The 23,841-nt window shown below is 55.2% G+C and overlaps 9 protein-coding genes across 9 annotated transcripts; 4 read left to right on the top strand and 5 right to left on the bottom strand.

The window, feature by feature from the left end:
• The first annotated feature begins 2,515 nt into the window (after positions 1-2,515).
• On the top strand, positions 2,516-3,182 carry F5144DRAFT_121807 (uncharacterized protein). Its single transcript, XM_066782217.1, has one exon. It carries the CDS (start codon positions 2,703-2,705, stop codon positions 3,150-3,152), a length of 450 nt encoding a protein of 149 aa, XP_066646644.1. The 5' UTR covers positions 2,516-2,702; the 3' UTR covers positions 3,153-3,182.
• A 937-nt stretch (positions 3,183-4,119) lies between these two features.
• Positions 4,120-5,122, bottom strand: F5144DRAFT_590462 (uncharacterized protein; the record flags this gene model as incomplete). Its single annotated transcript, XM_066790157.1, has 4 exons — positions 4,120-4,407; positions 4,443-4,601; positions 4,664-4,721; positions 4,875-5,122. The coding sequence occupies 4 exons, from the start codon at positions 5,120-5,122 to the stop codon at positions 4,120-4,122; spliced, it is 753 nt and encodes a 250-aa protein (XP_066646643.1).
• A 977-nt stretch (positions 5,123-6,099) lies between these two features.
• Positions 6,100-7,658, bottom strand: F5144DRAFT_562498 (uncharacterized protein). The gene is made up of 3 exons (XM_066788325.1): positions 7,012-7,658; positions 6,614-6,939; positions 6,100-6,536 (listed from the first exon to the last, which is right to left on the bottom strand). Exons 1-3 carry the CDS (start codon positions 7,163-7,165, stop codon positions 6,420-6,422), a joined length of 597 nt encoding a protein of 198 aa, XP_066646642.1. The 5' UTR covers positions 7,166-7,658; the 3' UTR covers positions 6,100-6,419.
• F5144DRAFT_506062 (uncharacterized protein) lies at positions 7,645-9,414 on the top strand. Its single transcript, XM_066786462.1, has 3 exons — positions 7,645-8,310; positions 8,367-8,438; positions 8,566-9,414. The coding sequence occupies exons 1-3, from the start codon at positions 8,130-8,132 to the stop codon at positions 9,198-9,200; spliced, it is 888 nt and encodes a 295-aa protein (XP_066646641.1). The 5' UTR covers positions 7,645-8,129; the 3' UTR covers positions 9,201-9,414.
• A 963-nt stretch (positions 9,415-10,377) lies between these two features.
• On the top strand, positions 10,378-11,608 carry F5144DRAFT_618719 (uncharacterized protein; the record flags this gene model as incomplete). Its single annotated transcript, XM_066791933.1, has 3 exons — positions 10,378-10,771; positions 10,845-11,515; positions 11,582-11,608. The coding sequence occupies exons 1-3, from the start codon at positions 10,612-10,614 to the stop codon at positions 11,606-11,608; spliced, it is 858 nt and encodes a 285-aa protein (XP_066646640.1). The 5' UTR covers positions 10,378-10,611.
• A 480-nt stretch (positions 11,609-12,088) lies between these two features.
• F5144DRAFT_562477 (uncharacterized protein) lies at positions 12,089-14,916 on the bottom strand. The gene is made up of 10 exons (XM_066788324.1): positions 14,267-14,916; positions 13,882-14,195; positions 13,693-13,815; positions 13,509-13,644; positions 13,223-13,452; positions 13,010-13,153; positions 12,852-12,951; positions 12,652-12,782; positions 12,442-12,585; positions 12,089-12,367 (listed from the first exon to the last, which is right to left on the bottom strand). The coding sequence occupies exons 1-10, from the start codon at positions 14,761-14,763 to the stop codon at positions 12,291-12,293; spliced, it is 1,896 nt and encodes a 631-aa protein (XP_066646639.1). The 5' UTR covers positions 14,764-14,916; the 3' UTR covers positions 12,089-12,290.
• Positions 14,917-15,207: 291 nt separating this feature from the next.
• F5144DRAFT_609953 (von Willebrand factor type A domain-containing protein) lies at positions 15,208-18,437 on the top strand (the record flags this gene model as incomplete). Its single annotated transcript, XM_066791644.1, has 3 exons — positions 15,208-17,258; positions 17,315-18,337; positions 18,376-18,437. Exons 1-3 carry the CDS (start codon positions 15,512-15,514, stop codon positions 18,435-18,437), a joined length of 2,832 nt encoding a protein of 943 aa, XP_066646638.1. The 5' UTR covers positions 15,208-15,511.
• A 1,316-nt stretch (positions 18,438-19,753) lies between these two features.
• On the bottom strand, positions 19,754-21,904 carry F5144DRAFT_562473 (plasma-membrane choline transporter-domain-containing protein). Its single transcript, XM_066788323.1, has 3 exons — positions 21,296-21,904; positions 20,309-21,233; positions 19,754-20,220 (listed from the first exon to the last, which is right to left on the bottom strand). The coding sequence occupies exons 1-3, from the start codon at positions 21,600-21,602 to the stop codon at positions 19,866-19,868; spliced, it is 1,587 nt and encodes a 528-aa protein (XP_066646637.1). The 5' UTR covers positions 21,603-21,904; the 3' UTR covers positions 19,754-19,865.
• F5144DRAFT_562470 (kinase-like domain-containing protein) lies at positions 21,905-23,832 on the bottom strand. Its single transcript, XM_066788322.1, has 2 exons — positions 22,955-23,832; positions 21,905-22,883 (listed from the first exon to the last, which is right to left on the bottom strand). Exons 1-2 carry the CDS (start codon positions 23,571-23,573, stop codon positions 22,129-22,131), a joined length of 1,374 nt encoding a protein of 457 aa, XP_066646636.1. The 5' UTR covers positions 23,574-23,832; the 3' UTR covers positions 21,905-22,128.
• Positions 23,833-23,841: the final 9 nt, after the last annotated feature.

Genomic DNA, 23,841 nt, shown 5'->3' with positions numbered 1-23,841 from the left:
GCGCATTAGGAACCTCCCGTTGACATGAAGATGCGACACAGTAACTTGGGTAATGTGCGGCGGATGAACTTGCCGTCAAAGATTGGGTAAATCCGGGTCATACCTGAAGCTAGAGGTACCTCGGTACCCTCTGACGGAAGGAAAAGAAAAGAAAACAGACGAACCCTCAAGCGCACTTTGCAGATGTTGGCCAAGTCTTGGCGGTAGAAACGAAACAAGAAACTGTATCTAATCGGCCCATGTCATGTATTTGATGCCTCTGGCTCGGTTTATTGCTCGATTTCTTCTCCTCAATCCCGTTCCTTTTTGGAGCCGTGCTTCTTTTGGCCCGATGGTGCCTGCCTGAGGTAAAGTCGCCCCCACATGCCCCTCAGCTCTTCCCCCTGCTGCAAGCGGGTCGGGGGTTCTGCATCTTGGGCACGAGACTAATTTGATCGCAATTTACTCCCGAACTCCATTATTTTGCAAAGCGATAGCTCCATGACTCTCTCTGGATTGTTTCACTTCACGGCATTGGAAAACTGCGACAGTGCTATGCATAATTTGCGTTGAGGATACGAGTTGGGCTTCTGGAACTTTCAAAAAGTGCTGGTTTGCTGGCAGGCAAGGTTGCATCAACAGATTGATCACTTTTAAGCTTCTTTTAGCATCTTGGCGAACAGGGTCTTGAAACTAGCCCCTCTTGCTTCTATTTCCATATCGATGCCGTTCAGAAGAGGGGAGCAGGAGGTGTGATGAGCAAACACATAACTTGTTGGATCAACAATCGCCAGCCCCTAATCTGGCCGGTGTCCAGTACCGAACTGTTAATTAACAAATCGAGCACCTTGTTACAGGAGGCAAGTGACAGGTCCCAGTGTGTTCTGGATATCTCCGACATGCATGCCAGGGTGTGGGTGTGGCCCAGCTTCCCAAATATGGAGCCCATGTGGTCAACTGGACCAATCCCTCCCCAACGCACCCGACTTCCCCATCTTCCCATCTGACGACAGCTTCCCCAGCACCCAGCCTCTGTTACAAATCCGAGCCCTTCAAAACTCGTTAAGTCTTAGGAAATGCTTCGATAATTGCAAGCATTTTAATCCACTCTGTTCAACCACCTCAGGAGTGGTTTAGCCTTTGCAGATTTAGCAAAGAACCATTGGTGGTGCGACTGCCAAACTGCAAACAGCCACACCGCCTCTGTCTTGTTGATGTGGCTGCTGCAGCGGTTCAGGGCACCTGCAGGGCTGATCCCCTGCAACCAGGGACCGGGCTTGGCAAATTCAGCAAATCGATCAAATCGAACCCAAGCGGAAGAATTCTGTTTGGCTGCGCGAAGCCGATTTGCGTCGAATCGGGTTGGTGAGGTGTTGCTGCGACGAGCGCCTTGCGATCTCCTATTTACCTTCATTCACAACACAGCAGTGACAGCACAGCGGTATTCGTATTGGGGCGGCGATCCCAACCTGTCGGTTGTAATGTACTGGATGTACGATGGAAGACGAGTTCAACGGTTCAGGGGATGGAGGACGGGAATTGCGCCCGATCAGGCGGAGGCCCCGCCGGCCCGCCACTTCGCTGCCCGCCAAACCCAACCTGAACCCCACCAAAGCCAAACTCATGGAATCCAACCCACCCACGCGCATCGGCGACGACCTTGTGAATGATGCCATCCTAATTGGATCTACTGCCCTCTGCCGTAGCAGATCCCAGCCCACCCTTCGCATCCCAAGATCCCAATTTCGGCTCCAAGCTTTGGGCTGACGCAACTAAGGAACACGCCAAGTTGCGAGTGAGCAGTGACGTCCTGCGACGATCCCCCTCACCACCCCCCCTGTACCTTTCCCCCCCGCGCTCGGCCGGCGAGCCCGTCAGCCCGTTCAGCCCCTGGAGCAATTCCACAGTCTCCACCCATCCAATGCAATCCTTGCTGTTGATCGTGTGCAGATGCATGCATGTGCATAAGCCATGATTGGGCCGTCCGTTGCTGCAAATCCAACTCTGGGCTCACGACAAACGCCATCTGCCCCATCTTTCCTGATACCTTTGCGGCTCCCACAGAATGAGAGAACTAAATCTAGCCTTCTGTTGTCCCAGGCCTTGTTCTGGAAATCGGAACTGACACTGTATCAGCCCTTTCGCGCGGTTCGCTTCGCCTTAAAAGTAAACAATACGAAAAAGACCTCGCCGGAGATGCCGTGCTCGTCCCAAATCGCTCCCGGCAGCCAGGAGGTGGCTGTCTCAGGATTCTTTGTCTTCCACAGGCCGTCGCAAAACCGCAATGTGACAGCGCCATGTCTGCCTGGAGGACGTGGCCTTGACCGGCTGCCGCGGTCTATATCATAATGACAGAGAGAACAGCTGCCGTCCTGTCCGGCACACTCTCTCCCAACCTTCAACCGCCATCCCCACCTGCACACTCTCTCCGAGCCCTTTACTGCCGTTCTTTCCAGCATACTCTCTCTCAACCGTTTGTTGCCATCCTGTCTGGCATACACTCTCGCAGCCCTTTACAGCCGCCTCCTCCAACACGCCCCCCAACCTTCTACCAACCCCCCATCGGCATACACTCTCCCGACTTTCCACCGCCGTCCTCCTACCACACTCTCCCAACTCTCCACCGCCGTTCTCTCTAGCACACTCTTCCGACCTTCTGCCGTTGCCGTTACATCCCGCCTGACATTCTACTACCATCACATCATAAAACAAACACCAGCAGCATGGCCGCTCGCCGAACAAACGGCGCTGCCCCCCATGCGAGTCTCAAGACGCACTTCCAAGTATTCTACGTCGTCAGCTTTGGCTATGGCCCCAGGGACCCTTTTCGCTACGCCATCTATGTGGAAACCACACAACATCAACAGGGCATTATACTCCAAGCCCAAGCTCTCTCCCGTGGTGTGCTGAGCTACTCCACAGCTACCTTTCCCAACCCGAACGATTCCATACATACAGTCTGCCTGCAGCCTATTGGCTGGGCGGCGAAAAACTCGATCTCGCAGATCAAGGGAATCTGCCAAAGGATTCCGATGGGTGCGCCAGATGATAATCGGGAGGGACCTCCCCTACCGGGCCAGCCGCCTCGCGATAAGGAGGAGTGGGCAAACGTGGCCATCGACGCTCTCTTCGCGCATGGCCTCTTCCTGCCGCTGGGCCGGTTGGACGCTTAAGACCCTACGCTTAAGACTCCATTTTCAGCCCTGGCCCGAAGCGAGGCCCCTTGGTCGGGTTTACATTGTGGTCGGGGGCTCCAAGGACGCCTGTGGTGGAGTTGCTTGGGGCCGAACTTGGCGTGGTGCAAGAGACCGAGGTGTATGAGGGTGTGGGTACTTTAGACCCCTACCTGGAGCCCGGCTTGTCCTATGCGACACGGAGGCTCGGGGCGAATGCAGGACATCGCCCTCCTTCACCGCACGAGGTTGAGAATGGTGTAGCGAATGCGCCACACCCTTTTCCTCCCCATCCATCTCCAGCTGCCGCCGCGCTAGAGGGTGTCGAGCACCCGGCTCAGGCTGGCACGGCGACGGCGCTTCCTTGGGGGCATTGGTTGAGGCTGGGTGCCTTTCTCATCTCTCTGTGTTTTGCTGTTTACTCCATGAAGGAGGGGTGGGCGGGCCCTGCTTCTTACCTTCTACTCGTCTTTATTCTATTTTTCCTAAGCGGCCCGAGGGCGGCACTGGTAGGTGGTCACTAGGGGGGGTGCGCGGGTCTGGGAGAATGAATGTCTGTTTCCTTCGATTGAGTCTTTTCTTTGGAGTACTGATGGAGGACGGATGGGCGTGGGAGGTGTATTTATTTTCCTTCTATTCAGTTTTCTCTTTGGTTCACTAATAGAGGCTGGGTTGGTGGTTGCTGAAAGGGGTGGCTATGGATGATAGATGTTTGTTTCCTTCGATTGGGTCTTGCCTTTGGATTACTAATGAGGTATGGATGGATGTGGGTGGGAATATCTGTTGTATTTCTGTTCAATTTCCTCTTTGGTTCGTTAATGGGGGTTGGGTTGGGCGGTGTGAACTTGAAAGAGGGGACAAATGTCCGCTATTTATTTCGACTCTCCCGCAAGGCAGATACGCAGGGCAGAATGACTAGATGAAGAACGTGATGATTTGTTGTCTGTCTATCGCATTGGTCTTCTTCTCACAAAGTATAAATGTAATCTTTGTGGCGTGACATGAGGTCTGCTTCAGCAAAGTACTCGTCCAACATTCCAGCAAGCTCCCAGCCCCATCTGGACCCGGTGCGATCGAACCGTCGCCCGTACACGTCGCTGCAACAATACTCCCAGTACGCCGGATACCATCCAGCGTTCTGCCAATTGACCATAACGACAGTTCCGTCTTTACGAAGAATGAGATTCTGCCCCACTAGACCGGCATGAGTGAAGACGGATCCATTGTGCCCGTTAAAGACTTTGCGGTAGGCACGCTGTACCGCTTGGAACTCGGCCGGAGGAATATGACCCTTGACCGTGTGGAGGTAGCGCAGCATGGCCTCAGTCCACTGCTCGTTAGTCTCGTATGGCCCCGAGATAGCCTGGTCCGGGTGCGGTCGTTGTTGGATCCATTTATCCATGAAACTCCTTTCTCGTACCGGTTGCCCCCAGATGCCGCCATAGTAGCCTTGGGAGGGGATACTACGTATCTCGTCCATGTTTCGGCGTATCTGGGCAGCGATAGCTGACCTTTCCGGCAGACCCAGCGTATCCCATATATCTCCGAGTTGCCATCCTGGGATATATTCTTGGATGATGAAGTTCAAGCCAGTTCCCTCATCATGGAACATTGCGTAGAGTTTGGGGACGGGTACATTCGTCGATTGTTGAACAAAGAGCATATTCTCGCCCTCCTGGAGGGAGACGTCATACCCGGCATTGACATCAGTCGGGGCTGTACTTAACAGCGAAGTGCTCACCGACGCGGTAAATAGGGACCTCTCCTTCGCGGTGGGAGCCCACCGGGGACGCAGCAAGGATCTCCGCCACGGAGGGTAGAGGCGCTGGGAGGAGCTCATCAGGGACACGATATGGTAATGTAGGTCGCGTAGCGGGCGTGGTAACCTTTTCGAGGGCGCAGAGCGACGAGGTCTCGGCGAGGATACTCAACACCGATGGGAATGGGGACCTAGGGAAAGATTTAGCCATCATGTCTATGGTGGACTTCTTAAGCTTCTGCGTCGGGAGCCGAAGTTTCAGTTAGGATTACTCTTAGGAACGAAGCTATAGTCGTCTTCTGTGTCTGTCGTAGGGAATTTGGAGGCTGGGTTAGGTTCAGGCTTAGGACCGAGCCCTTCTCGGTATTTATACCTAGTATATTATTCTTGGCCTTCTGCCAAAAAAAAGCCGTTTCACCCTTTGGGCTTTGTTGAGCTTATTACGTTGGCCAGGCTTCAGTTTTGTCGCCTGTGTGGCTTGCACCGAGACCGGACTTTATGCTGATTCGCAGCCCAACCACCCACAAAGCAAACTAAGCGAGAATCTAAGAGAGCATATAGGGAAACCATCCCATTGTTATGTCACGTTCAGTAAGGGGTTGCCACGCTCTTGGCACCTAAACAAACGTTTGGTGAGCTTGCCTAGGCCTAGGAGATCCCTGTTGTGTGGGCTTTTAAATTTGGGTACTTCGGTTCCCGTCTTTGAACTGAGAACTACCTAATGTACTCTTTACTCTAGAGCCATACTGCTAGCCTCTCAACGGCGGAGCATGTTTCGTGGGATAACCATGATCCCAGTGTTCTGACGCGGGCATTCCACAATTTGTGGGCACTAGAGTATGCGGCTCGGGGTATTAATCCATACCTATATACCGCGCGAGAGCATAGTCGTATCCGGCCGGTGCGTGTCGGTTCCCCCCCCCTACACACGAAGGCACCACTACTACAATAATCCTTGTGAGAGACCACAATGGATCTGGCCAACCTCAGCTGAGAATTCGACCTCGCCGGGGTCAACGCTCTTGTCAAGGCCCCAGACACTTTCGAGGTCCCGGTATTACCTTAACTGCATCTACATACATCCTCCAACCACTTTTAGCTTTTCTAAGTTCCTTTCCTCCCACCATACCCCGGAGCAGAAGAAGGGGCGTGATCGATAGCAATGGAGATCTAGACCCACAGACAAGGTATATTTTCAGTCCATCAAACAGTGCAGCGCCACACAAAGGTAAGAGTGGTACGAGGTTAAATAGGTATGTAGTAGTCATCCCCATATTATTTTCAGCTCTCATTACTCTCGTTGCAGAGTGAATTCACCTCCCATCTAAGCAATCGATGATTCCGCCTTGGCGCGGAACTCATCACCAACGACTTCAGTGCATTCGCAGCAGTCTGTTGGTCCAACCGTCTACTAATTTACACCTTTAGCTTTCCGACTCCACCACTCCATCAGTAGGACAACACGGGTCACCCTCCCCCCCGCCACCCCCACTGATCCAACCTCCGTCTCACAACAGCCCCACCAAACCCGCCAACCCTGCCACCAACACCCCAACCCATGACGACATGGAGCCAGGGCTGGAGGCCACAAGCGGTCTTGGGGCAGCACCAGCAGTCGACACGGACTAGACCCACGGCGTCAGCATTTCTAGGCAGGATCACAGCGCGCGCAAACAGCCCATGACCCCCTTCCCCCACTTACACTAGTCGCGGACGGGCCAGCGCCGGCCGTCTCGGCGTCGGTAGCAGCGCTGCTCGGCGGTGGGGTGGTGGTGGCAGCCGTTCCGGTTCCGGTTTCGGTTTCGGTCGTGGGAGTGGGAGCGGGAACAGACGTGGGAGCGGAGGACGCGGGAGCGGCGGGCGACGGGGTGGCGCTCAGGCCGCACGCCGACGCGGCGCCGGTCACGCTGGTACCGTAGATGCGCCAGATGTCGAATTCGAGTGCACAGTCTAGGCAGGCTTCGTAGTAACCGGTCCAGGTCGCGTTGGTGCAGTGGGCTGGGTTGCGGCCGCCGGCGAGGGCGTTACCTGCGTGGGGGGGGGGGGGATGGGTTAGTAGTTGGGGGTGGTTGGGGAGGAGAGGAGTGGAGGGGGGGTTACCGCAGTTGGAGTGGCATTCGTACTGTGGTGTGCCGGGGGCTTGGCGGCTCAGGATCAGAGCGTGGTCTAGTGGCAGTGTGTTTTCAAGGAGAGCAGCATTGGCAATGGAAACTGCTAAAAGGCTAAACAGAGATAGTACTAGGGGGTTTTGCATCTTTTCGGATACTACGAGAGCTCCGAAGGTTGGAAGGAGGTTCTGAAAGGACAAAGGAGGGTGTGAAAGAAGGGTGGGTTGTGTTGGATCAGAACAGGACGGACGGAACAAAAGGAGAGAGATTAAGAGGGAAAGGGGTTGTAATGGCCAATTCCAGCCAAAATCGGTAATGACCCGGGGGCTTCCGATTTGAGATGGAATGCGATGTCGGCTGTCCGAACGCTGTTCGTCGTGTTTTCTCTTGTTTGTCGACAGGGGTTACCCGACGAATGACCTGGTCTGGACTTTGAAGCCGTCCAATAATGGGTTTGGATCAGATCTAATCAAAAGCGGAACTTCTGCGCCAAGCCAATTTATCTGATCATCTGGACAACAACGGTCCAATCGAAGCAGCTCAAGGAGCTAGGACCGCTCGAAAAAGCCTGCGAGGAGGAGCGCGGAGTCGGGAAGGTGCCATTCAATGCTCAAAATCAGGCCACCAAGCAAACTGGATTCTTCATCCGGGTTAGCAGCAGCAAAAACTTTGCGTCCTTTGGGTCTTGGTTTCCCGGGCCTTTTACCATGAGCGGTAAGCCGGTAAATCCCGCCGGACTCGAGCCATTCGGCAGCTGAGATGCATCGGCAGAGCTGCATTTGCCTCGCGGGGTAGGAAATCCTGAATTCTCTGTGTCACCTCTCCCTTGGCAGCAATTTCTGCCGTTGGCCTGCCCCCGCATGTGTCCCAACGCCGATAGAGGGGCTGGGACCACAGAAGATAAAGGACGGCAGTGGTACCCACCCGTTTCCGTGTTTCAGATGGTACTTAGGTACGCTGTCAGTTATATCAGATACTCGATAAGGAGCAGCCCGCTCTTCTCCTCACTTCCTCTTCGGCTGCGTCCAATTTTCGAATCTATCTTGAAACCGATCCTCTACCCAGACCTTGCGCGTTCAACATCTAGATTTTGACGTAGAGTACCTCGACATGGCGCTTCTTCGACCAGTGCTCGCCCTCGCGCTGGCGGCTAAAGCACTGGGCGCATCCGACAACATGGGCCCTGCCTCCTTCTTTTGGCCGCCCGACCGTGCCTGGTCCGCACAAACAGACAACACGCCGCCGTGTGGCTCCAGTGCTGGTGTCGGCAACAGAACGGAGTTCCCCTTGAGTAAGCGCTGTAGTTGATGGCGCTGGTACGCTGTTGCTAATCCATGGCTTCACTAGGTGGTGGTAAGATTGCGTTTACCGCCCAGGACGATTCCTACGACACGCAGTTGAGCATCTCCTTCAGCAACGGTAACGACGCCCACCACCTTCTCCCAACATAAACACAAAACCATCCCCTCTCTCCCAACCCACTAAACCACCCAACGTACCCCAAACCCACCAACCAAGACAAGCCCTAACCAACCCCCAACCCCAGACCCCCAATCCCAATCCGACTTCACGCGCCTCACCACCGCCCCCATCCCCGAGCTCGACCCCGGCCACACCTGCCTCTCCCTCCCGGACCCACCCCAAGCCCTAGCGCGCGCCGGCGTCAACGCCACCCTCCAGATGCGCTACACGGCCGACTTCGACCGGCCCGAGAATCAGACCTTCTACGCCTGCGCCGACGTTGTCTTCGTGCCCGCCACCGCCTTCAACCCGGCCGATGTGCCCTGCTTCAACGCGTCGGACCCGGTCGATGTGCCCGCCCCGACGGTCACGGGCGAGCCGACGGGGTTGCCGGGGCATGGGGAGGCGGGGCCGCCTTTGGTTGAGGATGATGGGGGTGATGGGGAGGGGGGGGGTGATGGTGATGGTGGGCGGGGGTTGTCGTCGGGGGCGATTGCTGGTACGGTGGTGGGGAGCGTGGTGGGGGTTGCGCTGATTGTGGGGCTGGGGTTGCTGTTCTATCGCGAGCGCGAGCGCAAGAAGAGGCTGGTAAGGGAAAGGGATACTGGGAGGGCTGTTAAGTGGGTGGATGACTCGCAGGGACGCAGCCAGGCTGGGAAGGACTCGACGTCGGTGGCGGGCGAGAGTATCAGGATGGGGAACCTGTCGGCGCAGGGTTGATTATGTGGAAATAGGGAAAGTCTGATGTTTAGATCTCCGATATCACAGCTTGGGTACCTATTGGGGCAGTCTCGTTATGTAAATCCGATCAACTAAACAAAACTTAAATGTGCGGCAATGTATACCCACTTCCAAACATGAGGCCGTTTTATAGCTTTCAGCATCCCTGTATGATTGGTTCTTTGTTTATGTCGCGGAAGTACCAATTTTGTGGCGTTGAGAATTGACACTGTCCGATCCCATGCGAACCACGTGGAAACCGGGCGGAAACATGAAGAGGGCTGAAACCACGCGGGAAACACGCGGGAACCATGCCATTTCAATGTCGTCCCGTGGCGTCCAATGCATCATCGAGGGCATTCTTAATAGGGAAAAACTCGGAAATGAAGCGAACACCTTCATTCTCCACTTTCGCTTTCAATGTCAATCATGCCTGTTTCCACCTAGTATCCCGCCCTATGTACTCCCAGCCATAAACCTGACGTATCATGGAAAAAGACAAGTTTAGGACCCTACACAAAACTGTGCCTACTGCCTGTTGCCAGCTTGAGGATAATGATGGTATCGCCTCCACATACCCTCTGGCTAGTAAAAGCCGAACTCGAGAGGGGAGGAAGAGAAGAGAAAGAGAAGAGAAAGAACAGAGGTAAAATAAAAAGTCAACTTTGGGATTCCGAATGGTTTTCTTTTCGTTCCTCTAGTCGAAGGTTTTGACGGCAGCTACACTTGGAGTTCGGCTTATTTGGCCAGAGAGTGATACCGAAATAGGTCACGGCTGACCCTAACCCTTATCATGTTTCCATCTCCCCAGTCGTCCTCATTTGATGTGAAGGATGATTGCAGGTTACTGAGTTCGAGTGGGGGCTGAAAGTGGTGGATCAATGTGAATGCCTGATATTCCTCCACAAATTCACGGTTTTTTGGCAGACCAGCAGCTCTCGGCCGATTTCGAAACAAAAGCCGGCCCGGTCATCGGCGCCGAGGCCGGGTGCTAAACGACAGGCCCCACAGTTCCCGGCCGCCAAGACGGCCGCGGAAGGGTTCCGGCCCCGGCGTTTCAACTCCTTCTTACCGTTCAAAACGGGAATTCACTCAATTACACAACGCAAAAACCAGACGATGACCATCCGTATAACAGCCTAAGCCGCCGTTGAAACTAATACCTTGTCGGAGCTCACTTGGCACAAACAACTTTGTGTCTCTCGACTCCCCGCCCCCATTCCTGCCGCGTATCCGTGTTGTATGGTCATTTAGGTTCCAAATGGAGTTAAATGTAGCCGTCAGCACGGGACCCGTACCCAAATTTCCCATGATTCTCTCCGATTCCATCGGGCTTGAGCCGGGTCTTGTACCACCCTCGGATGCATCTCTTCCCTAGCCCAAAGCCACACTGCACCTATACTCATCCAAGATGAACACCTTCAGGCAGAATGGTAACTCGGCGGCAAGGTCAACGCAGAGACCAGCTACTAAAAAACCGCAGAGTGGAGCGCGGCAGTCACAGACCACAACCACGAAAACCACCAAGAAAGTGGTAGCAGGGCCCAATGGTCAACCCGTCCAGGTCGTTGGTGCGTCCTAAACCCCTAGCCACTCCCGCTCACCTTCCATCAGCAGCTACTAATTGCCTCATCTTGAAAGCAGAAGAGCGTACGGTCAAAAAGACCATGTGGTCCCGAGCCGTGAACGGCGCCAGCAAAGCCACCAAACCCAGCACCTGGATGCACTCAGGCAAGTCCGCCAACAACCCCCCCACCCACGCCAGCAAGCAAGGCAAAGACAGCGCGGGCTTCAACATGAGCTACTACCGCAAGTCCTTCTTCATGCTCGAAAAACAAGCCCAATTCGACCTCTACGTGAACGGCCTGGCCCCCAAAATGACCCTCTGGGAAGTCAACAAGCTCAAAGCGTCCCGCCGCCACGCCGTGCGCGTCTTCCGCCCGCACGCCGTCATGTACGAGGCGCACGTCTCCCCGCGGGGCTACGCCGCGCCGACCCGCGACCTCGTCGCCGAAGCAAAAGCCGCCAAACGCCGCGCCGCCGCCACCGCCCAGGCCCGCAAGACCAAGCTCGCCAACTCCACCGCCGCCGCCCCGGGAGACGCCCTCCCCGTCCACCCCACCCCGGCCCACTACGCCAAAATGAACCAAACCCGCCCGACAAAAGCTCAGCAGCAGCAGCAACAGCAGCAGCGCCAGAAGGAGGCGGAACAGCGCCTGCACAAGCAGCAGTTGGAGGAACAGCGCCGGCTGCAGCTGCTGCAGTTGCAGGAGCAGCAGCGGTTGAAGCAGCAGCAGCAGCAGCAGGCGGCGCGGGTGAGGCAGACGGGGGCTGTGGTGCAGGGCCGTGGGGTGGGGGGAGGGAGGCGCGTGGCGGGGCAGAGCGTGGCGAGTAGCTCGAGGAATTAGGACTTAGGTGAGGGTTGAGGGGGGGGTGGTTTGGGGTGAGAGGCGGGGGTCGTGGTTATTGGTTATTGGTTCTTTCGTCGCTTGACGAAGGGGGATGTTGGTTGGGCGGGTAGATATATATATTACACGAGTATCCATGTCGTCGGCGGGCACATGTTTCGAGGTAGTGTTGCTTATAGCTTGTTCCCTCCTAAGTAACATAGCTCTATTCCAACTACCTAGATGTCGCGTTTCTTTCTTTTTTATCTTTTCTTTCATTTTCTTTTTTCTTTTTCCCTTTTTTCTTTTTCCTTTCCTTTCTTTCCTTTCTTTCTTTCCTTTTTTTTTCTTTTTCTTCTTTTTTCTTTCTTCAGACTTCTATTTGTTGTTAGCATATTGGCTTGCTCCTTTTCTGTTAGCCCTCGTTCTTATCGCAACCCGCTCAATAGAATTACCTACCTACTGATTTTACCTCAACTTGCGATATCAAGTCCTAGCTCCTAATCCATCACGGGGTGAGTGAGAGGCACATCTTAAAGGAGAATGTTAGGTTGGCTTCAATCTACAGCACAACGTGTTGATTTATTCTGAAAAACGTACACTTTCCTTTCTCTAACTATAAAGAGCACATCCATAATGCCTACCGTTTGATCCAGATCCGCTTTAACTCTACTATGATCGGTCAACCCCCATTCCACAGAACCTACCTTAACGGTAAAGTCTTCTCCGGCCCAGCACCTTGCAGAACCGCAGTTCGGCCCAGCTCAAACATCTTCTCCGCTAGATTCAGCAACTGGTTAGAAAATCCACCACCATGGGCAGGTACGAACGCCGCGGACATTTGGGTAACCTACCGCTCGTGTTACGGAAGCCCAGGAACCGAAAGCCGTCAGGATAGTGGTACACCTTTCGTTTTCCGTTCCCCTCAAGCTGGACAAGCCAAGTGGGTGCGGTGAAACTCGGCGTGGAAGACAGGGAATCAAAAAAGGAATCGGGTACTTGAACAGAAGTCAGTGCTGATAACTATCAAGTACAATTCACTGCCCTGAGATGGTGCAACTTACAGACTTGGCTCAAGACGGTGCAGCGATTGCGACTGGTTACGATGAGCCGGTGTTCATCTCTTGAGTTCCGGGTTATCAGCAACTCGGCATCCGGGATGATGGCGACTTCGCATTGGACCTCTGTTGCTTGGCTGAGGTCAAGTTAGCAGTTGCTCTGAGTCATCACACTTCGTGCCCTTGACTGCTAAGTAGGTACTGACAGGTGCAGTGCGACAACATCGTCTGGCCGTGGGTACTGTAGGCTTGTAACCAAAAGCTCCACTCGCATATCCTCGAGCTTTTCGAGCAACTTCTTTGCCGCTATTATCGGGTCAATATCATCCCCCTGGCAACATTGCGGATCGAGACTGGACCTAACCTTCTAACGACAGCATGTGAAAAGAGATATCGGCTTTCTCGAGGCGATTGGCTTGCTGGTCTTGGTTATATCCGAAACACTCGACTTCTTGAATCACCACACATGTGTTGCCCTCTTCGATTTTGAAGATTGTATCATGGGTCACTGCACAGTCAATAAGTAGCTCGTCCCAAATTCGCGCCAAAGGGGGGCCAGAATGGAAGCGCGGCTTACAATGGACAATGCTCTTGGTGATATCGGTTGATTCATTCGTGCCCTCGCTACCGTAGTAGATGGATAACTCCGCGTGGTCTAAGGTATCGGCCAGTGAACGGCCAGTAGTCTGCTGACCCAGCTCTCTGTAATTCAAAAGACTGAGCCCTTCCACCCTCGGTTTTGACAAATTGCGGTGGCCGACACGGAAGGTGACCGAGTCGATCAGCTTGTGGCAATCCTTCAAGTCACTAAGGAGATCCATGTCAGATTAATCGCCTCATGTTGACTGATAAATGGTACGGACCTCTGGAGGTTTAGAGCCCGAATATGGGCCTCTGGCGACAAATGTGCAAGCTGATTACTGATCCCTTGTCGCAACATGGCATTTGCTCTTGCTTCTGCGAGCGGCCGGATGAAGGTTTCTTCGAACTCGGTAATACCTAGCAAATGGTTAACGGCTGCAAGAGCACAAAGTGTTGTCGTCGTACCCGAAGCGGCCACGTTCTTTACGGTGACGGACACCATCTGGCCGGTCGATTTGTCCAGGGCCTTGAAGAGCGTCCAGGATCGTGTGTCCCCGGCTTGTCGAAATGGGAATGAGAGAGGTGACACTAATAAATAAAAAGAACCAGCACGTCAATTTTACTCTAACCGTACAACTGGGTTCAAGCGCTTACATGCAATCTTCTCAACTTTCAGATGGCTAGAGGTAGGCGGGCTACATCTGCAGACAAATAGCTGCACTGATCCTGTTTCCTTCCAGTCATCGTGCAGGCTGGCCTGGGAGCACAAGATCCGGGAAATGCCGTTTGAGACGACATGAACTTCGAAAGACAATAGATTAGACGCGCCTTGTAGTCCGAGAGGCAAGTCGTCTTTCTGGGCCTGGGGGGCTGCGGAATCCTTGAGGTTCTGGGACCACCAGGAATAGATTTCCTGGAGCATGGCAGAATTGTTCTTCAGACCGTCCTCGATCCTCGTTGTCCGTGAGCTGAGTTCGTCAGTAGATATTCTTGCTACCAAGGGGACCCCACTGCTCAAGGGCCGACTTGGGGTCTTTACCTGATAATGATGCCCAACACTAGATCCAGACTGTTAGTGTGGACCATTAGTTGACTGCGGAGTGCCGCTAGGTCGCCAGCCTCAGTAGTCCAGGCAATCTTCTTGTAGTTCTTGGCAATCTCGGTGCTCCAACGCCGGAAGCGAGACTTTGCTGGATCCTTGGGAGTGACAACGACGCCGTAGCTTTCAACAATCTTCTCGAGATGCTTTAGGGTTTCATGACAGTTGTTTAATATCCCGGCCACGCTCTGCATCCCATCCTGCTCTTGTGTCTGGAATCTGGTGGGCAGTTTGGATGGGTCGATGGCCACAGCGGCGATATCAATGCCACAGGCATCTTTGAAAGCTGTTAAGGTCGCGCTGAGCGAATACAGCTGGTTCTCAACCTCTCGAAATTCAGCTGGTGCAGACTTGTTCCCTTGTGTGAAGGCATGGGCAATGTTCCAGGCGATCTTGGCCATGGCGACAGCGTCACCAAATGAGATTGGGGAGGCCATGATGGTGGTATGGACCGTATGGCAGCCCGCGATGCTACAGGATTCAACCGGCAGTTGGATTCAAAAGTTCGGGCCAGGGGGTTGAAAATAAATGGCAGCAATCAGAAGATTCTTCGTAGGGGATGTCTCATGTCTTTCAGTGCCGTCGAAGACCGAAAGGGGATGGATTGTCGGCTCCCGCGCATCTGCACAGCCCCTTAGACTTATGCAATCACTGTTGATGATTGGTCCCCTATGGTCACACATGCGTCTGCGGCAGTGCAGCTCCGCCGAGCCTTAGCGTGACAGAAGCATTTGGAGGGTGGTATGCCTTGGGTAGGGCGTCCCCTGGACAAAAAAAGCCGAACTCCAAGTGTCCAGACTTGTCGAAACCTCTGACGAGAGGAACGAGAAAGAAAAAGAAAGATATTCGGAAGACCAAAGTCTACTTTTTGCTTTACTCGAAATCTTTTCTTTGATCAATTTTGCTCGTTTTCCTTTCTACTTTTTTCTCTTTTCTTGATTTCCTTCTCTTTTCTTACATTCTTTCTCCCATTTCGAGTTCGGCTTTTTTTGGCCAGAGGGAGTAGGGCTGATCGGCAGCTGAGAGCCTTGCGCCCGTTACTGTTGCCTACTGAATGGTTAAAAGTCCGCCCCTTGCTTTTCCACGAGGCTCCCACAAGCCCAGCTCCCCTTTATTTCTCCGCTCTCTTCCCATCGTCGACTATTACCAAGCTCAGAGCCACATCAAACTCGATAACAAACGCCAATGGCGCGTTACCAGAACAGACTCAATCGGATCTTCTCCGCTGGGATTGTGTGGGATCCCGAGGAGCCTCTCCCGGAAGAGTTGCAGGATGGCCGCTTTCGTTCCAACAGCGAGACACAAGATATTCTAGACGTATTGAATTTCCGCACAGGGTTCTCGGCAGCGGCGCATGTCGATGGCCCATTTCGTGGCCCAACGCAAATTACGCATCCCCCTACTCAATCGGGCCAACAGATCGCAGCGATATGGCCGGTAGAGGGTGCAAAGAAGAATCTCCCCCGTTTCACTGTGCAAGAACAGGGCCGCAACGTCCTTCCACCACTATCGGTCACAGTTGATGCCTCCATCGTGCAAGACACGGCAAGAGTCACCGTCACGCAGCTCTTCTGGAATGACTCGGGCATCCCGATCAAGAAAGCCGCCTTCACATTCCCTCTCGCTGCCGGTTGCACTGTCACCGACTTCAGCTGCAGGATCGGGGCAAACAAGATCATCAAGGGTGCTGTCAAGCCAAAAGAAGAAGCCCGCGAGGCATTTCGAGATCACATCCGCCAACACGAGACCGCTGCTGGTCTGCTGGAGCAGGAGACGCCCGAGATCTTCACCACCACTCTGGGTAACGTGCCCGAGAAAACCAAGGTCAAGGTGGAGTTGACCTACATCAGTGTGCTCAAGCACCGCTTTGCTGATAACAACAATACCACCACCCTGACTATCCCTACGTCCATTGCCCCACGTTACGGGGACGCGCCGGAAGAGTACAGTGACGCTGCGACAACAAACGTGCCCCAGGGCCTGTCTCTGGAAGTCGAAATTGTGGAGTCAGAGAAGATCTCCTCCATCGTCAGCCCTTCCCACGCGATTGCTGTTACGCGGCGGCGCGGAGCTCGCACGGCTCAAAGCTTTGCAGACCTTGCCGGAGACGACGATCGGAGCAACGTCGAAACGGCCTCGGTTGCACTCGAGTCAGGGCGGATATTTCTGGACAAGGACTTTGTCCTGGATATCGTGACGACGCCCGATGACAATAATGAGAACCCACAGGCCTGGTTGGAGGAACATCCGACCGTTCCAAACCACAAGACCCTGATGCTCACTCTTCCATCCGGGTTCCTAGCCAGGCAAGCGCCTCCGGTGCAACAGTCTGAGATTCTCTTTCTGGCGGATTGTTCCGGTTCCATGAAGGACAAAATCAAGCCGCTCAGGTCGGCCATGCAGTTCTTTTTGAAAGGGATCCCAGTGGGACGCAAGTTTAACATTTGGTGCTTTGGTACCAAATATGCTTCCTGGCAGCCACAGTCGGTTGATTACACAGAAGAGACGTTGAACTCGGCGCTATCTTGGGTGAAGACAGACATGAGGGCCAATATGGGCGGCACCGAGCTGCTACCTGCCGTACAGGCTATTGTTGCGGCTCGTGAAAAGGCACTGATGACAGATGTTATAGTTCTGACGGATGGGCAGACCTGGCGCTTGGAGCAAACCCTGGACTTCATACAGAAGACGCGAGGTCTTACCGAGGGCCGTGTGCGCTTCTTCGCCCTCGGCATCGGTAGAGCAGTGTCGCACGCCTTGGTTGACGGCATCGCCAAAGCCGGCGGCGGATACGCCGAAGTCATCCAGGAAGCTAGTCAAGGGGGGTGGGAGGATCGTGTCGTGAGCATGGCAAAGGCTGCTTTGATGAGTGCCCACCTGGGCCCCCTACACCTGGAATTCAACATACAAGACCAAACCGGAAACATGAGAAGTAAATGCCCAACACAAACAAACATGCACCAGTCATCATATGCTGACCTCTAGCAGGCTCGACTCTGGCAGATGCAAAAAGGTCCCCCGCTGACATCTCAGCGCTCAACCCATTCGACCGCAGCCGCGTCTACTTCCACCTCGACTGTCTCAAGGATTCCGAGAGCATCAGAAGCGTTAGAATTGAGGTCCAGGCCAACTACGACACCCAGGCGCTCAACATCCCCGTCACCATTCTCGATAAACGAGACACAACGCTGCACAGGTTGGCTGCGCGGGCAATGCTGGAAGACCTGGAACGAGGCCGCAGCCATATCCACCTGGGCCCGAACCGGCCCATTCCAGGATCCTGGCAAGAGACCAACATGGTGCGCAAAGAAGCGGAAGCGATCGCCTGCAAGTGGTCTCTCGTCTCTAAATGGACAAGCTTCTTCCTCGCCGAGGAGCCTGGCGCACCGACAGGAGACGATGACTTTATGGGCGGGGTCGTGGAGATCCAGGTCTCGCCGGGCGATGATCTCCTACAGCCTCATGGTGCTGTAAAGCACATTGCCGCCATCGAGATAGTGGACCCGCAGATACAAATACCTGCGATTAATGACCGCCCAGCCCGGTACCACAGCCGCACTCCGGGGGATTCATCAGCGTCTTTTCCCGTACGGTCACTCCTCGATATCGAATCCCAGTATGCGAAAGACTGCACGTTATCCCAAATCGAAAGAGCGCGGGTCCAGAGCAGGTCTCGCAACCTGAATATTCCAGGCCAACCACAAGTTGGACCTGGAGGAGTCCCTCGCGTGACACACGAAAGGAGCTCTGATGCCCGGAGGAGTGTAGAACCACACGGCTATCCCCTAGCTGCTCGTTCACAGGAGAGGGCGAGCCGAACTCGGGCAAGTGACGATGAGCAAATGGATGCTATGCGGGAGCGGTTGCGTGGCCGCTTCGATTCCTCCGAGGAAAGTAAGGAAACCCGGGCAAGGGTCGATGAGCAAATCGATGCTATGCGGGAGCGGTTATGTCGCCGCTTCAAATCCGAGCAGAGCAGCAGGGGCAAGGGCAGTGATCCCGGGTCGCCAAGTCAAAGTGATGGTGATAGCAAGGCTGGACCGCCAAAGCTCAATATCAGCACTCCGATGGGGAGTGCTGCGCGGGACCCAAGCGCATCCCCCACATTTGATGATTTCGCCATCTTGCCCGATTTCGAGTTCACACAACACACTGCATCGTCGTCATACGTCGGCCCTGGGGCAGCCGACCCCCTGATGTTCAATGCCGTTCCACCGGAAACAGGAGCCTACCACTGGGACTCACCGTCGACTTCCGAATGGCAGTTCGATTCAGTCCTCATCACCCCCTTCTCATCCACCAGCAATTCCAACCCTCCCGCACCCCCAACTCCAGCGCAGGAGGAGACAAACAAAACTCCCAACCACCCCCAGCCCATCGTCCGCCCGTTACGCCGCCACATACCCCTCACCGACCAGTTCCGCCGAGTCGACCCAACAAGCGCAGCTGCGGCCAACCCCCTCAGCAGCGACGAGTCCATCCCCATCCCCACCCACAAAAGCGACACCCCCAACCCCCCCCAACCCAATCCCCCCCTTCCCCCTCCTCCCACCACCCCACACACCTTCATCACCACCCTCCTCACCTTCCAACAATACAACGGCAGCATCGACTTCGGCACCTGGGCCACCGCCACGCAAATCCTCGGCACCGCCATCACCGACGCCCTGCACACACTGCAAGCGACATGGCCGGCGGGCGGGGGGCTCAGCGACCGCGCGGTGTGGACGGCGGGGGTGCTCGTGCTGCTGGAGCGGGAGTTGCAGGGGTGGAGGGGGCTGTGGGAGTTGATGGGGGTGAAGATGGGGGGGTTTTGTAAAGGGGAGGGGGTGGTGGTTACAAAGGGGGAGGGGTTGGTGGAGGTGGAGAGGGAGAAGGGGGGGGAGGGGTTGGTGGAGGTGGTGGGGAGGGAGTTGGAGGGGGTGAGGTTGCCGGTTTGGGGGGAGGGTAAGGTGGAAGAGGAGGGAGGGTTGGTGGTGGAGGTTGCTCCGGAGGTTGTGACTGTGGAGCCGCCGCGTATTGAGGAGAAGAGTCCGAATGATAAGGCGAAGAAGAGTCGGAAGAAGCGGAAGGTGGAGAAGGGAGTGAAAGAGGCTGGCCCGGAAGTGACCCTGGCTACCGCGGTCGGCAGGTTCTTTAGGCCGCTGAAGCCGGAAATCGAGGAGAGTTCTCGTCGTGGGACGAAATCACGCAGGGAATCTGCGGCGGCGGACAAAGGGAAGAGGGTTGCTTTTGCTGTTACTGTTCCTGTTCCTGACATGGGCGCGGAAGAGGATGCCTCTGAGTCGCGGGAGCGGGAAGAGGCTGAGACGGGCGCCCCTGCTTTCCAATCCCGGCACAGGTTGCGGTTTTGATTTTGGGCGATGGGTGGCGCTGTAATTTATTATTGCTAGGAGCGGCTTCTTCAAATTCTACCTATTACGTCAATCAATCCTAGACTCGATGTACCGATACTCGCCGTTCTCACAAACCCGCCACTTTCCCGCTCGGAGCTGTACCATCCAAACAATAGCATCCAAACCATCCCCTACCCACACGCTCACGAATGAATCGCCTGCTGCACATGCGGATACACCTGGATCATGCGGTGATACAGATCCGGGTGGTCGCGGATCATGACCTCGGGGTCCCAGGCGGTTGCCACGAAGATGGTGTCGATGCCGCTGCTGATCGGGGTGGTGAAGACGTTGCAAATCTGCAAGCCGATGAGGAAGGCAAAAGCCACGACGACGGGCGTGAAGCCGCCGCCCGAGTTGTACGCGGGGTCTGTGAACACCATGTACACGTACGCCAGCAGCGCGCACGCGTATCCCACGAAGGTAGCCCCCATCCCCAACACGGGGCCGATCAGGCACTCGTTGATCAGCGCGTCGATGCCACGGTCCTTGATCATCCTGTTAGGGGTAGGTGTTAGTATGTATGTCTCTGGCTGGTGATTTTGGTACAGCAAAGAGGGATACAACAAAGAGGGATGCAACTTACTTCCAGGTGTCCTTGGCTGCGGGGATGTACGCCTTGCCGTAGAGGGCAATGTGTGCAAAGGCGTAGCGGTTGAGGAACTGGACGGCCCAGTCGAGGATGCCGATCAGACAGCCGACGACGCAGTACAAAATGCTGGCCAGGATGTCGCCCTGTGCCGCCGCCTGCGACTGGGCGACCGATGCCAGCTGCCGCAGGAAGTTGATGATGGCCACGACCAGGCTGCCCAGGCTGATGCTCCCGAAGCTGTATGTCAGCGACCGCCGCAGGGCGCCGCGCGTCACCTTGGTCGGGTAGTTGCGCGAGTTGAAGTACCACGACCCGTACACACCCGCGATGGTCGTGTGGATCGTGTTCTTGAGCCACTCGGAGATCCAGTACGCCGCAAATGTGATGAAGACGATCAGCCCGACCACCTTGCCCGACCCGCACCCACCGGCTCCTTGTCGGCAGGCCGGGTTGTTGGCGCTCGGCTCGTACTTCACGTACACGCTGACGAGGGTGACCGAGTACCATGCCGCGAAGGCGGCCCCCAGTAGGCCGCCGATGGCGCTGACCAGGTAGACGTGACCGTGGCGCTTGGCAACGTCCATGGCGGTCTGCAGCATCAGCACGCTGAAAGGGATGCGCTTGCGCCAGCTGAGGAAGGCGACAACCATGAAGATGGAGAATAGCAGGAACACGATGCCACCCGAGTAGTAGCGCCGGCTAAGCATGTAGATGGCCGTCACAAACCCGAAGACGATGTTGAGAATGCCCGTAAGCCACACGAACTGCTTGGTAAACTTGCGCGCCAGCCACATGTAGGCATAGCTGAGAACGATAGCGGTGACCAGCACCCAGAGGAAGAGGTAGATGGTGTGGGTGGTCAGGCCAAAGGTGTTGAGCTGGCCATTGAGGCCGCCCGAGTTCTCACGACGGGTTGCAGCTGGGGGCGATATCTGTTAGGAAGAATCCAGTGCAAGAGAGGAAGAGGTACACGATGCTCACCGTATCCTTGAATCGAGATGGCCGAGACAACAACAAAGCCGGCGCAGGTGGCCAAGAAGAGGATACCAGCCCACAGATCGTTCCATTTCGGTTTCTGGACGGCGAAGACTTCATCGTACGACGGCGGGGCTCCCTTAGGGTCCGACTGTGGAGGGGGGTATGAAGGGGGCGCGTAATTGCCGTTTGGTGGACCGTTGTTGTAGCCCTGCTGCTGCGGGGGAGGAGGCTGCATCTGGTACGTGTTCGGCGGAGGAGGAGGGCCTTGCTGGTTGTAATAATTCGCGGCTTCGCCGCCGTATTGCGCCATGTTGTCGGACTTGCGACGAGAATGCCTTCACGCGTTCAATCCCACGTCAATTTTCTCTCCCTAGTTTCGTAGATGGAGCACTCGAAGTTGAATCACCGGAGCGAAACCACCCAGATCCTTGCTGATCCCAATGGAGGCCAACCGCCGACGGTGTGAGACGAAATCGGTTATCGGCGCGGTCAGCGCAGAGGCAGACAACTGTGAACGGTAGTGTATGATGTTGGATTTAACTATTACGCTCAAATGAACGCGTCGAGGAGCTGTTGTTGAGCTCCGCAGTTCATGACGTCAAACCGACAAGTTGCACACAGGGAGGCACAGGAAGGTGCCGGGGGCCCTGGAGCACTATAAATCCTGCAGGCTCTGCAGCGCCGAGTCCGCCAAGGGTTGCTGTTGGCTCACCAATCGACCCGCACCACATGCCCCGGCAGTTCGGCACATCCCTGGCGCATCGCCGATCGGCTGCATTCCCGAGATTCGATTTCTCCAACCTGAGCTCGCTAAAGCCAACCTAAAAAGGTTTTTTTCATCTCACCGTCCTCTCATATTCTGGCAATGCCCATTCCCTCATCCACTCCGTTTCCAGCACCTCCTTGGCACTGGGTCGCTCCTCAGGCCTAAACGCCAGCATCCACCTCAACATCGCCAAAAAAGCCGCCCTCTCCCTGTCATCCACGGTCGCCATACCTTCCTCGCGCCGAAGCTTCTGCACCCACTCCTCAAACCTTTGGTCCAACGACCACGCCCATCGACCTTCCACCGGCTGGTTGGCGTCGTTGAAATATTTCGACCTCGTTTCCCACTTCTCCCACCACTCGGCAGGCAAAGGACCCAGCACATCAACCCACTGCGCCACGACATCGTCATCCGTTGCGAGGAACATGTCGAGCAATGGCCGAGGGGCGAGCAGGGCCCAGATCGTGCACCCTGCGCTCCAAATGTCCGAGGCGAAAGAAAGCGCGTTTTCGGGTTCGAATCGGGCTTCCGGCGGGCGAATTTCGAGCGGCGTATAGGATTGGAATCGTGATTCCGTGGCCGGGCGGAAGGCGACGCCAAAATCGGTGAGTAAGAGGCGTGCTTCAGAAAGCGCGATTCTCTCTGGGCAATCGCCGAGCCACACCGCCGGCACGACTTGGGATGGGACACCCCGCCCAAGAGGCTTGCCGTCCTCCCGGACCACTGGTTCAGGTTCGGGCGCTCCGTATTTATCGTAGAGTTCCCCTTCGGTCAAACCGTCGAGGCTGGAGGGCAGCTGGAGAAGGAGGTTACCGAGGTGAAGGTCTAGCAATAACTACCTAGTTAGAACAACCTGCAGGCCTCGGTACAGAGTGGGTAATGGCCATGGTGCTTACCGCCAAGAACCAGCCCTTGCTCATGGATGTGCGCAATCGCGAGTATGGTCTGAGCGGCAAGCGATCTAGCAACGTTCAGTTGGAACAATGCGCAGGTTGATGCTTGCTTGATATCGGAGATGCTACATCTTGCTGGGGCAGTGACAAAACAGGTGTGTGTGCCGTTGGGGCCTTGGATCCTGAAAAGGTCCAGGAGGGTCGGAATCCAGCTCCTCCCGCGAGCCTCTGCTCCCAGAAGCGCGGGATCTGCCTCGCGCAGCTGGGAGAGAATGTCGACCTCTTGTTGGATCGCATATGCAATGCACACTTTAGCCGCGACATATCTCGACAACTGCTCGTCTCTAGCGAGCCATATGGTAGAAAACGAGCCGTGTCCGAGTTTGTGCACTACGCGGTAGCGCTCGTGGAAGCGGTCGCCGATTTGTACCGGGTGGTATCCCCCGGCCAGATAATGATGGAGTCTCTCCACATCCTCGATCAGCTGATAGCTGACCCGCGAACTTGAGACGTTTGAGCTCAGAGGATGCCTCAGAACCAGAGAAGGTGTTCGGTAGCGCCGAAAGAGCCACTGTCTGCCGAGAGGATGGCATCTCAGAGTTCGTGGAAGGAGAAAGGCCATGCGAGTATTAGAGCGCTGTGTTGGCCGCTCGCCTTCGATGTTGTGAACATGGAAAGCAAGAATACCTGCGATGCGACGGTATGTACAGGTGGGTAGCTGGGTATTGTATGGCGACAGGATATATTGAAGAAAATGTAATCGTCCACTTAACTACCTCACTGGACAAAAAGAAAAAAGAAGTGCGGTAAATTAAAATGATAATGTGATGAAAAGAAAGAAAAAAGAAAGAAAAGGCCATCCGATCTCTACTTTTTCTTCAAATGTTGCC

The sequence above is a fragment of the Chaetomium tenue genome, assembly GCF_020726465.1.
Source record: "Chaetomium tenue strain MPI-SDFR-AT-0079 chromosome Unknown F5144scaffold_2, whole genome shotgun sequence".
Classification (NCBI taxonomy): Eukaryota; Fungi; Ascomycota; class Sordariomycetes; order Sordariales; family Chaetomiaceae; genus Chaetomium; species Chaetomium tenue.
Note: the sequence above shows the minus strand (reverse complement) of the source record. Positions and strands in the feature narration are given on the sequence as shown.

Bases quoted from the DNA above. Each gene is read 5' to 3' on its own strand.
- F5144DRAFT_121807 (XM_066782217.1), top strand. From the start codon at position 2,703: ATGGCCGCTCGCCGAACAAACGGCGCTGCCCCCCATGCGAGTCTCAAG.
- F5144DRAFT_562498 (XM_066788325.1), bottom strand. From the start codon at position 7,165: ATGCAAAACCCCCTAGTACTATCTCTGTTTAGCCTTTTAGCAGTTTCC. The intron at 6,940-7,011 runs GTAACCCCCCCT...CCCCCCACGCAG, and splicing joins CGAATGCCACTCCAACTGCG to GTAACGCCCTCGCCGGCGGC. The intron at 6,537-6,613 runs GTAAGTGGGGGA...CCGTGGGTCTAG, and splicing joins CTGGCCCGTCCGCGACTAGT to TCCGTGTCGACTGCTGGTGC.
- F5144DRAFT_506062 (XM_066786462.1), top strand. From the start codon at position 8,130: ATGGCGCTTCTTCGACCAGTGCTCGCCCTCGCGCTGGCGGCTAAAGCA. The intron at 8,311-8,366 runs GTAAGCGCTGTA...TGGCTTCACTAG, and splicing joins CAGAACGGAGTTCCCCTTGA to GTGGTGGTAAGATTGCGTTT. The intron at 8,439-8,565 runs GTAACGACGCCC...CCCCAACCCCAG, and splicing joins GAGCATCTCCTTCAGCAACG to ACCCCCAATCCCAATCCGAC.
- F5144DRAFT_562477 (XM_066788324.1), bottom strand. From the start codon at position 14,763: ATGGCCTCCCCAATCTCATTTGGTGACGCTGTCGCCATGGCCAAGATC. The intron at 13,645-13,692 runs GTACGACGACAA...ACCATTTGCTAG, and splicing joins AAAGAACGTGGCCGCTTCGG to GTATTACCGAGTTCGAAGAA. The intron at 13,453-13,508 runs GTCCGTACCATT...GGATCTCCTTAG, and splicing joins CGGGCTCTAAACCTCCAGAG to TGACTTGAAGGATTGCCACA.
- F5144DRAFT_562473 (XM_066788323.1), bottom strand. From the start codon at position 21,602: ATGGCGCAATACGGCGGCGAAGCCGCGAATTATTACAACCAGCAAGGC. The intron at 21,234-21,295 runs GTGAGCATCGTG...TATCGCCCCCAG, and splicing joins CATCTCGATTCAAGGATACG to CTGCAACCCGTCGTGAGAAC. The intron at 20,221-20,308 runs GTAAGTTGCATC...TACCCCTAACAG, and splicing joins GCAGCCAAGGACACCTGGAA to GATGATCAAGGACCGTGGCA.
- F5144DRAFT_562470 (XM_066788322.1), bottom strand. From the start codon at position 23,573: ATGGCCTTTCTCCTTCCACGAACTCTGAGATGCCATCCTCTCGGCAGA. The intron at 22,884-22,954 runs GTAAGCACCATG...AGTTATTGCTAG, and splicing joins GCAAGGGCTGGTTCTTGGCG to ACCTTCACCTCGGTAACCTC.